At 29.0% G+C, this 12797-nt stretch overlaps 1 protein-coding gene across 2 annotated transcripts in view; it reads left to right on the top strand.

The window, feature by feature from the left end:
• The window catches only part of LOC119680275 (gamma-1-syntrophin), a 77676-nt gene that overhangs the window by 50054 nt on the left and 14825 nt on the right, over window positions 1-12797 (top strand). For both annotated transcript variants that reach the window (XM_038093013.1, XM_038093012.1), the window contains exons 7-8: window positions 297-455; window positions 9892-10116. In XM_038093013.1, coding sequence (XP_037948941.1) covers window positions 297-455; window positions 9892-10116 — 384 coding nt within the window. The remainder of the gene's footprint in view (window positions 1-296; window positions 456-9891; window positions 10117-12797) is intronic.

The following is a 12797-nucleotide window of genomic DNA, read 5'->3' as shown; positions in this document are numbered from 1 at the left end:
CAACTGAGGCTGGAAGGCAACTGAAACTTTAATGGCCCAAAAGTAAAATCCAGAAGAACGTTCCGTATAAATTATGGCGTTGTGTCTGCAATTGCACTCACTGTGGTACGCGCTTATATGAGTTAATATTGATGTATGAATTTTTGCATAAATAATAATATTTTTTATGCAAATTTTTTGCGTACATAACCAGCGTTAAAAGTACGAATTTTTTATTAAATGTAGTATATTTAAGAGACTTTGTGGTTTAATATTTTTTAAAGAATTAATTTTTTTTTGTTTGCTTTCTCTTGCAGATGAAACTTTACAATCGTAATTTTGCGGTAGGCGAACGTATCGAATATATGGGCTGGGTCAACGAAGGTGTCATTAATAATAACATATCCTGGCAAAGTTATAAGCCCAGATTTTTAATACTTAAAGGCACAGAAGTAATGCTTTTTGAGTCACCACCGGTAAGTGCAATTTACGCTCACTAAGCTCATAACAAATTTAAGTGCAGTGTCAACATAATTTTGCAATGCCCAAATAAGAACACATTTAACCGAACAAAGTCGTTAAAAGCAAAACTAACTCTCATTTCCGTTTTGCCATTATGGCAAATTAGAATTCTAGTTGCCATATTTTGCAATGTATATTTGTATTTGGAAACGAAATTTCATAGATTTTTGCCATTGAAAATTACTGCCACAGTTGCATACTGCAGCGCTCCAGACGGAATGCAATGCACGTTCGGTGAAAATTCAGTTGAAATCGAATTTCATCCATTGCAGAGCACTTCCACATGGACACTGAGTGCAAATGTGCAACTTTTAATTATTTTTTAAAATTTCATCATCTCAGCTGGAATCTTAACTAACATTTTGCTTTTCTGTATTTTACTATTAGAACATAAACTTTAATTGAATTGAATGGCATGCAATTCGAGTTGTATTTTTTTTTAATAACTAAAAATATGCATTTCACATAAATATATGAAAAAAATAAATATTTATTTATTTGCAATTGAGTGAATTTCATTATTTTTATTTGTTTTCATGTTAGTTTTCTAACATAGATTGCACAATAAATTGACTTGCATCAAGCAAACGAACGTCAGATACTTTTTTTTGTAGGTGTTAACTAGCAAAAGTACAATTCGCTATAAACGCTACAAATGCTGAACCCATTTTTTTACATGCAATCCATTTGAATGAAGTATTTTTCATATCTGACACAAAAAATGTTGTGAGGTTGTTCTACATTTAAAAAAGTGATTTATTGTGAAAAATCAGTTGATTAAAAACGCTTTGCATTTATTGTTTCGTTAAGTTTTTATTAAAGTGCGTCTGTTTTGGAAGTATTTCAATTATATATTTATATAGATGGTAGATATTAATCGCTACTCCGGACTCTGAAAGTGGGTCCATTGTGATTTCACAGGTTTAAACTTGGAAACATCATTTCATACATTTTCAAACACATTCGAAACTAAATATAATGATATTAAAGAGATCAGCTGTATACCGAAGTTTAAACTCTAAAAGTGGGTCTATCATGACAATGGACGCAGAGGAGTCAACTTGTCACAGGTTTAGTGGCAAGCTGACTGTTCTATGTAATTTAGCTGGAGTTAAACTAATTTTGGACTTGGAAACATCATTTCTTACATTTTCAAACTCATTCCCAAACTAAATATAATGACATTAACGACATTAAAGCTGTATACCGAAGTTTAAACTCTGAAAGTGGGTCCATTATGATTACACAGGTTTAGGACACGCTGACTGTTCTATATAATTTAGGTAGAGCCAATCTAATTTTGGACTTGGAAACATCATTTCATACATTATCAAACACATTCGAAACTATATTAAATAACATTAAAGAGATTAGCTTAATACCTCAGTTTAACAACTGCTGGCAGTGGAGATTCTAGCAAAAAGACTAGAATCTCTTAACCATGTCATTCTATGTCAGATTGTAGTAATACCATGAGGTTTCAATAAAATTAAAATGATTGCTAAATTATATACAGTTTATTATAATATCTTCAATAATTTAGTTATTTAATATGTTTTGAATGTGTTATATTTTACTAACAAGAAATTCTTTTCAGTACATATTTTACATATTACAATATTCAAACCTGCTTAAATACACGCAGTGATAAATATTTATATATTTCTCAAACTCCAACTACGATAAAAAAATATACAGTTTTATTTTACATAATAAGTATATATTTTTCTGTAACAAATACATTATTATTTTTTATTAAAATAATTACAGTAAAGATACAACAAATGTAATCATTTTTATTATTAAATATCATGACACGATTTTGTTACAATTGTTCTTGTCGCGTATACGACATGTGTGCCATTATTATGGTCTCCATGCATAGTAAATAAAGTTTCTATGCATAGTAAATAGACTTTCGATAGACAGTAAAAAAATTTATATTAAAGTAATAATTTGATTGGTTTTAGATAAATAATGATATGTAATTTTGTGCAGAAAACAAATATGTCATTAAGCCAATTATTTTCTATAGACAAAATGTAATGCTTCTTTGTATACATATGATACATTTTCTTAGGTAATAAGGTCTAAAAGAATAAATATATTCATAGAATATTATTCACATGATAATACATAATAATTTTTAAAATAATTAAATATTTAAAAGAAATTTGTTTTTCTGCAATTAACTTATTAAACTAATAATAAATTGATGAAATCTTAGTTCCCGGAACCCGTACTTTATCTCTTATTTAATGTTCTTATTTTTGCATCATGTTTTAATGTCTTTTCTTTTGAAAGCTTTCTTCTGGGAGCTAATACTGAGTATTCATGGAGAAAATGGTTGTTTCTTTTATATACATTTTCACAACTTTAGTAACAAATATTAAAAGCTATACGCAGTTTCTCTGCGTAGGAACTTATACATCAGTGGCGTTGAAGTATTTCTGTAAATCTTGTAATAATCACTTTTGATAATTTCCGTAGTCATTTTTAAGGAGTTCCCAAAACATTTTTTTGTTATCTGATCGGCCCGAACACTTTAACATTACTCAACTTAAATGTCTTTCAATATCAATAGAACTACCATTACCGGTCAAGCTTTCTGCTTTTTCATTCCCTTCAGTGTTCTTACCTACAGGAACACATATGAGATCTGATTTTATTATTAATTATTAATCAACTAAAAAAAATGGAGTTGCATAATCTTCTTAATAATTTCACGAGAAACATAGACATTACTTATGTCCCTATCACTCATTATTAACTAGCTGAAGAAAATGAAACTACTTCTCGTAACGATTTCCATAAACCGATATATCCAAATAAGTACCACTGCCAAAGAATTTTTCAACGTTTTTATTCCCTTTAATATTTTGGTTCATTATTGTGGGTCTTATTATTGATTAGCTAAAGAAAATAAAGCTAAGTACTGCTTTTAACGGTTTTCAAGGGAACATAAATCGTAAAGTTGCTTACTCAGAAAAATAATTCAGTTAATTTAATCTGATTTTATATAAACCTCAGAATAAAATATTCTTACTCGATGCATCATGTAGGTTCAACCATACAACATGTTGGTTTTAATATCTTCTTTACTACATCAGCTGAAATCTCTCTAACAAAATGAACTGGTCCATTTATTAGTATGTGGTTAGAACACATTTTTCTGAGTGCACTTAGCTTAAGTCGCTTTAACTCACTATTAACTCGCTAAAGTAAATAAAACTACTTCTTTTAACGATTTCCAATAAAACATAGAGTGGTATATCCGAATAAATACTGCCTTTTTTATTATCTTCGATCTCCCTATACCGGAAATCCAGATGTGTGCTTTCAGCTAAACTAATTATTAATTAACTGAAAAAAATATAGCTATGTACTTCTTTAAACAATTTGTAGGCTAACATATGGTAAATCGGAATTTACAGATAACTTAAGTCTCTTTCACTTACACATAACTTAAGTCTCTTTCACTTACACATAACTTAAGTCTCTTTCACTCACTATTAACTAGCTGAAAGATATAAAATTACTTCTCTCAATGACTTCCAGGGCAACATAGACAAGTTTATCCAAGTAAGTATTTCCTTCAATATTATAATGTCCTATATAATGTTCTATATCTGGAAACCTAGATGGGTTTTAACTAGTTGGTTAAACACATCAATTTTCGCTATTACTACTACTACATCTACTAAAAATTATTATTCAAATATTTTTCATTTGAACTGGCATACAGGCATACATCGCTTAGCAATAATCAAAAGTATTGGTTGGTTGGTACACTAAATTTTACCCGATTTATTGCTCAACAAATCAATCAAACCATTTTCATGGTTACTCACCGTGAATGTTCTGAAAGTGATCAGATTTTCCAAATCAACAAATTTGTACGCCCACAGACAAACAAATTAAATACACATATTTGCACACAAATACAAGACTGAAGTCATAAACAGAAACATATGTATCCTGAGATGCATAGATATTGCATTGTGGATATTTCATTTGTTACTGTTTATTGTATAAATGTTAGTCGTACTCGTAGATATCTACGAAACTACGAATCTGTTTGTCCGTATGAGCAACGTTCTTAAATCCAATTTGACTGATAAATGAATAATAGCAAACGCACATAAACACTTCAACGTACTATGTCTGACATTCCGTAAAACGGAAGCTTTAAGGTTGAAGGATATAGGATGTACGATGTACGATGTAGGATGTCAGATGACGTAGCGTACGGAAAATGTGATGTGCCAAGGTGAATTTAAAGATATGAGTATGTCACTAATATGAATTTGAGTGGCATTTTATACAGCGCAATGATACGTGTGCTGTGCGTGTGGCAAGCCTAAACTGAAAATTACATAATCAAATAATTGACGGTGTAAATATTTAATAAGACTTTACGTCAAAAGTAAAAAATAAAAAAATGCTGACAGTAAAAAACGCTATTAATAAAAAGGAAAATTACTAAATAAAGAAAAGGATACGTTCGAATAAATTTTTTTTGTTTTTTGGATATGTTGTGGCACAAAAACATAAATAAATGTTTATCGTAGTATAAATTTTAAGCAAAATATTGTGTAAATATTTAATTTTGAATAATATGTCAAGTAAATAATATCGATTTTCTTTCGCACTGTTATACTCAAAGCACATAAATATGCTCACCTAAATCCATAATTCAAAATCCGACACACTTTTTTAAAACAATATACATTTGTGCATAAATTTCGTTACAGTATGAGTAAAAATTTAAATTAATTTAAATCCATTCTGTTTCCTTCCTCGCCCTAATGTTGATGCAGTCGTGCACAGATTTTTAAGTTGAAATCATGTTGGAAAGTTGAAATTTTAATCGTGTCGCTGCATGGCAGATATACATATTTAACCTGATATCCTGATATGCAAGCAAATAAATGCTCATTTAAATAAAAAGGTCCTTTTAGTGAAATTTATTTATTTATATTCTTACACATAAACTCATATGTGAATATTTAAATAAAATTTTTATGAACTCGTATAAGCTAAAATAAAAGCATAGTAATCTATTTCATAAAGCAGTATTTTTTTCGTGTCAAGATAAATGGTTTATACTTTTCACTTTTAATGAGTTGAGTTTACATTTTTCATACATTCATGGTTTCAATAATATTCATTCATGTAATTATGCGGCTTAGATGTATAATAATTTAAGTAATGAACACGAAAAAATATCACAAAAAATTCAATTAAGTTAAGTGAGGCATGCGTGGCGTATGAGTGATGAATTAGTACATATGAAAATCCAGTGTTGTAGTTAGATTAAATGAAACAAATATTTTAACTGAACAGATGGCTTAACATTACATTAAAAATTAGTGAATATTATACCATATTAAGAAAGTAATTGAGTAATTTGCATATAATTGTAAAAACACTGCAAACTTAACTTTGGAAAGATACGAGTAAGCATATACTTCATTATATACATTATATACCTTCAAAATATATCCGGATTTTGTTGTATGTTAACTACTCCTTAAGTAATAGACCCTTTTCAAAAAATTTTTCTTTGTTATATTGGTACACTCTTTCTCGACATATGGTACAAATTTGAGTGCCATCTGTCAATTAGTTTGTTTACAGCAGCTGTTAATGTGACACTACCTCAAGTGTAAAGTGCATTTAGCGATTTTTACTATGAAAAATTCTTGAGGTACGCGATTTTTTGACCAAACACGGCACCACTGTCATCGCTCAGGCGCCATATTGATCAGATCTGAATCATTGCGACTTTTCTCTGTTCCCGAAACTCAAAGCGTTTTGAGTCGATTGAATCGGTAAAAGAGAATTCGCCGAAGGAACTAAAAGCCATACCTCTACGGGCCTATGAAAAGTGTATGGAAGATTGGGTTAAGCGTTGGCATATGTGTATCGCTTCAGAAGGAGAATATTTTGAAGGAGATAAAATAAATTTGAAATAAAATTTAAATTTGTGTGTTTTGTTTACAAAATCCAAGTCTTTTTGAGCAGAAGGTATACACACCAAATACGAAACAAACTTCTCAGTATTTTAGCAATATTGACTAAATAAAAACTAACGTTATACTTTATAAGTAATTCAAATATTTTTTTTAATTAAATTATTTAAAATTTATTCAATAATTTTTTTAATTTATTTTTCGACCTGTTTATTAAAATGCTTTTTAATATATTTTTAAACTGGTTGCAGGTTCCTTTTTGTTAAATAATTAAACGTTTAATATTTTTTATTATACTCTATACTTCGACTCTTCTTGAGTCATCATCAGTATTATGAATATAGGTTAATATTATTAAAAGTACATACACGTCCTCCTCTTTGCTATATCGTTTATATTGTACCATACAAAAAAAGTTAGACGTTTAATTATTTATCAAGCATAAATTTACAGCCAGATTAAAAATATATAAAAAACCATTTATTGAGTAAAATTAACTACGCTATTAGTCTCAAAAGTTAAATAAATTCGTATATATATAAAATTTTTAATAATTTTTTTATTTTTTATTATAAACTTTTTTACCTTTACTCTTTCTGATTTACGGTTACCACTCTGACTAGCACATTCACAAATCAGCACATTTTTAATTGCTTCTCCTGAGACATGTAGAGTGCAAATTTCTTAAATAATTAATGCATTTGTTTATTATTTACAGAGTACAGGGCAAAGGTAAACCCAATACATTATTGCAGTGAACAGCGATTAACCCTGACATTTATTAGCACTTTTAGTGTTATTTTACACTCACACACACTCCAAGCCCTTGGTAAAAACGATAATAAGGACTCTACAAAATCGATAACTTCTTAACAACATACGGTGAAATATGTACTGCTTTCACAAAAAAAAAGGATTTGTTAGGAGTTTTCGTTTCACGAAATTTTAAACTGACGATATTTAGTTACAAACTTTGTTTTATATAACGCTTCAGCGCTGGACAGAAGGACTTAAAAGGATAAAATAATGTTCATACGTGATAGTATATTTTCTGTGAAAATATACTAAATAAAATTTAGTTAAAACGAAATTTTTGCTTTACGCAAATTGACATCCAGTTACTTTTAAGGGTTTTTCTTATTTGAAAATTGTCCCAAAAAAAAGTATGGTAAATACGAGTTTAATAAAAAAGTTTTGTTTTATATGAAAAAATCCCAAATAATTAATTTATATATTTTGTACATTGTTTTATATAGTGTACGATAATAAACCGTACACCCAAAAGCCCTGATTTCTAACAGTAGGCAAATACAAACAGTGAAGAACTTGAGGAACTGAAGACCCACCTTACGATAAAAGACCTTACTGTCAAAATTCGTGAATTCTAGCAGTGTATAGGTACAGATAACGAAAGTTTGAAGTGCTTCAATATATGAATGGAAGCTAACCATCTTTTCTTGAAACGATTTAAATCACTACACATATATATATATGTCTATTCCATACAGCATGATAAGGTAAATTGAGTATCCCCTTTAATCAGATTTGCATAAGTTGCAAAAAAAATAGGAAAAGAAACAACTGAACCCTTACTCTGTATCTAATGAGGCCTGTCAAGATGAAAGTATTACACTTAAGAAACCTACAAACTAGTGAGACTGCCATTTCAAACTTAGATCTTCCAAACTGAATCTCCTTTATCAATCATGTAGGTTGGTAATTAAAATTACGAGTTCATAAATGATATATCAAAAACAAGTATAATTCTGCATGTCAACACCTGATTTACGGTCTCTTAATTTTCGATATAGAACCTGTAGATCCTGTAAGAGACCTTGTTCCTTTATTACTAATTTATTATAGTACTTCTTCAAATAATACTCCGTGTTAGTACTTGATTTACGGTCTATATATATATATATATATATATCTGAAACCAGTAAATCTTATAACAGGCCATTCCCCTTCTATAGTACTTTGTTATAGTACTTTATCATATAAAGAGCGTCTAAGTATAAAACTATCTAAAAATCTCCAACTCTTCAATAGTACTATATTATAGTATTTCATCAAATAAAAAGTGTCTAAATCTAAAACAACCTAAAAATTTAGTACTTCAATAAATTATATAACTTATATTGATTTCAATTTTAAATACTTTTGAATGATTCGAAGAGTTTTAAGATCAGAGCACTGTTCTAGTGTAGTCATTCGTCTTTCTCCTTTTCTTTGCCAATAATCAAAAAAATGTTAAATTTTCCCAGACGATAAATATTTCCTATAGTTGGATGCTATTACATTTAAGGCAAATTTGTCTACATTTTATCATCCTCATTTCCAACATGCATTACAAGCCATTGAATCCATACTAGGTTGTTTTGACCAAGTGTGTTATGTTTTTCTAGATACTGCACCACCAGATTTGTTTCTTTGTGATGAGATTTGAAGTAAATATATTTATTAATTACACATATTTCCGCTTATAGTGATTTATATCCACTACCTAGAAATTTCTACTCTGGCCCTTCGTCACTTAGTGAGCCATTTATATACTATATTGTCACAAACCGGTTTATATAATGCGTTTTAGATATACTGTTATATGCATATTGTTACAAAGTTCGGTTTAAAAAAAATCAGATACTTTATGATCTAACAAATCTCATAAAGCATCTGTTTCACATATGAGAGCAAAACTTTTCATTTGTCGTTCTTATGTAGCTAAACTCTTAACAGTGTGTAGATAGTATTTGGGACAAAATGATTCTTTAACTATTTTAAAATTCATTACTTTGAGATTAAATTTTCAAAGTATCTTAAACTCATTTGAATAAAAAATTTTATTAAGTCAATCAGAAAAATCGTAAGAAAGTTCTTTGTTTCAAATTTAAATATTAAAAAAGTAAATACACTTTAATTCATATATGTATGGAATGAAATTCATTCACTTATGTATTGAAAATTTATTCAATGTAGTGCAAAACTTGCATAGGCAGCAATTTAAGAACTTTATAGAGTGGAAATCTGAACAACAAAAAAAATTGAAAATAAACATTAAAAATCACAAGAAAGAAAATTTAAAAAATTGGTATCCAATCGAGACAAAGTAAATTAGGCATGACATAAAAAGGACCACAAAATTGCAGGACGCAAGGAGCAGAGTTCGAAGTTCATTAAAACCCATTCTTTGAACAGTTTAGAGTACAATTATTTGAGTAAATTTTGTGCCACTTCTTACGGCATTTAACGCTAAGGGAACTCATTTAACAGTTTCAATAATTTAATTTATTTTTTGTTTTAAGTCCATGCTTAGTTTTTATGTCAAATGTTCTTTTTCAGGATTTTCCTTAAACCCATTTCGATGCCTTTTTCTATTATAAGTTTATTACATTTTTTGCTTTCTTATTTATTGCAGTTGAATGTTGCTGGTCTATCAAAGGCTTTGGTTGTTTATAAGGTCTATCAGACTATGTTTCGTGTTGTCAAAGAATCGGAAACGGTTGATAGTCGCCAACATTGCTTTTTACTACAAAGTTCCGGACATGAGCCACGTTATTTAAGCGTCGAGACCCGACAAGAATTACTGCGCATCGAAAACAGTTGGAATGCGGCAATTGTAACCAGCGTCATTAAATTGGGGGTAAGTGTTAAATTGAAATCGTTATCCTTTTCCATTCTATCATTTCACTAAAAACTTTAATGTATGCGGGCTATGGTATTACTGCAACCTCAAATTGCGGCAGCTAACGTTCGTGATTGTAGCCTTGGATTTGTTTATGTTATTGATTTAAATATTTTCATTGTTACTTCCGATGGCAATTTATCAACTTCAATAGCTTAGCTTATAGCTTATGAATTCGTAAATTAAATTGTTTGCTCAAAATATTTGCATATTACAGGCAAAACATTCACAAATCAACCTTGCCTTTCAAGATGTTTGTTATTTCTTGTTGACTGGCAACCGACGCTTTCAAATTAATGAACTTTGCTTCGTCTAAGGTCATGTGCATTCTTGACAAAAATCGATACAATATGGCAAGGCTGAGATACTATATTTGCATAATGTAAACTAGAGTAGTTGAGTTCAATAAATTCCTGTGCTTTATTGTTCGTGAATAATTGCTTTCCAATTAAGTTCTCCAGCTATTAAATATTTAGAGCAATTAATTGTTGTTTGTGGTATTTTAAATAAATTGTCAAAAATTTATTATTGTTTACTTAACCCTAAATTTAATCTGATTACAATCAATTGTTTCTTATTGAAGTTACTGTCAATAAATATGATGGATAACTATTAAAACTTTTTATAAAACAATCACTCAAATCTATAATAAAGATTGAAAAAAACATTCAGCATATAATTTCAAAATGGGCTATTAATAATGATAATGTTGTTTATAATGTTAATGACATTCATAATTTTAATAATATTCAAATTATTATTAATATTTATAATATTAATAATATTCATAATATTAATAATAATTATAATACCCTGAAGTATTTCCAATAAAGTTCCAGAGCAGAAACGGACTGGCATACGAGGGGATTATTTTTAGTCCATCTTAACCAAACATATCACCATTGTGATGACATAGTAACGATACGTTAAGCATTTTTTAACCTCCCCTCCACACTTTATGCACCGTTTAATCTATCCGTGTCGGAATGGTGTGCCTGACTCCCTTATATATTTATCTCAAAGTAATACTAACGAAGTACCTCGGGGTAGGACAAGGTGAGGGAGAGGGATTCAGTCCTTGATAGTTGGGCACACACTTTTCGGGACAAAAAACAAAATAAAACTCCTGAACATATGAATATGTAGTATATGAACTAAAACACCGCCTCTTTGGAAGAACATATTCCGCTATTGTTATAATATTAGTAAGAATAATAATAATAAAAACAATATATACAGTATTAGAATAGTAATAATACTAAAATATTGAAAATTTAATTTTAAAACTGATTTAAAATTAATTTAACTGATTTTATAATTTAAAACTAAGAAGAAAGAAATACTTAATTAGGTTTAATAAAATAAATTACATGATGTAACAAATAACTTAAGGAATAATTAACTTACCTCAAGGAATTTGTTTCTAAATACTATTTAATATTCATATATTTTGCTTACTGATTTAGTTCTTCACGATAAGACGTTTCCGAGTATAAAGCTTACTCAGTATTCCGCTTCTTTAACCACCTAGTATGATAAGCGATCGCTCAAGATGATTACTCCACTGCACAGTTATTAAATCTCAATCCACCGTGAAGGTAGTTTTCTTCTAAATCTTGTTTAGTCAACCAAAACTTCAAACATTTTTTTCCCTGAAGAATTGTCTTTCATTCTGACAATATAATCAAACCAGCTAAGCCGATGGATGATAATTCACTGAGTAATGTAAATAACGTAAATAACGTAATGAAGTTCGTAGACATTTACCGATCTCACAGCGTATTTTTCTCCCAAACACTCGTAGGCCTAGTTCATCATTCTGTAATATCATCAATAAGTTCTGCGAAATCTCAGATTGTGTTTGTAAAATAACACAATCAATCACTATTAAAGACCTTTATCTTTTATTACCACATGACATATTTCATAAATATCTTCTCAGCCTTCTCAAAGTTCGAAACTGGTAACATTTTTATTAGATCGCTGCTTAGGCTTCGTTTTATTTCTGTTGCATTGGTTCTTCCTTTGGATATGCAGAGCCTAGTTAAATCGAATTTAAATAGGATTTAATGAGAACGGTGGTATAATCTGCTCGGCCAGCTGACACATAACTTCTCATTATTTTAAAGCCAAGCTTGTATAGATTTTTGACTTAAGACATTAAGGTATAAACTTAAATATTGTAAATTGTTAAAGTCAGCATTTAACTACATACATTAGTTTAGTAATTTTATATTTTAAAATATAACTTAAGATTATTTGAAAAACTTGAAGTAATTTTAATTTTGTAATTTTATATATCAAAATATAACTTTATTTAAAAAAATTATTTAAAAAAATTCGAGTTTATAAATTTAATAATAATACAAATGTATAAAGTTAATAAAAATGGACTTGTTGTGGAAACACCAAGATCACTAACATAACAAACATCCTCCTGAATGCTTACTAACCACTCTACAATATTTAAGACTTAAACCTTAAAAACATAAACTTATTTGAGGAATTTTACATATTTTAAATCTTATATAACCAATTTTTTTTTTTAATTAAGAAAAGTAAATTATCAAACCAACAAAACAAAAATTCAATCCAGCGAAATCTTAGTGTAACCTCACAGCTTTTTCGGATATTGTCAA

The sequence above is a fragment of the Teleopsis dalmanni genome, chromosome 2 (assembly GCF_002237135.1).
Source record: "Teleopsis dalmanni isolate 2A chromosome 2, ASM223713v2, whole genome shotgun sequence".
NCBI classification, from domain to species: Eukaryota; Metazoa; Arthropoda; class Insecta; order Diptera; family Diopsidae; genus Teleopsis; species Teleopsis dalmanni.
The sequence above is the reverse complement of the archived record's forward strand: the minus strand, read 5'-3'. Positions and strand labels throughout refer to the sequence as shown.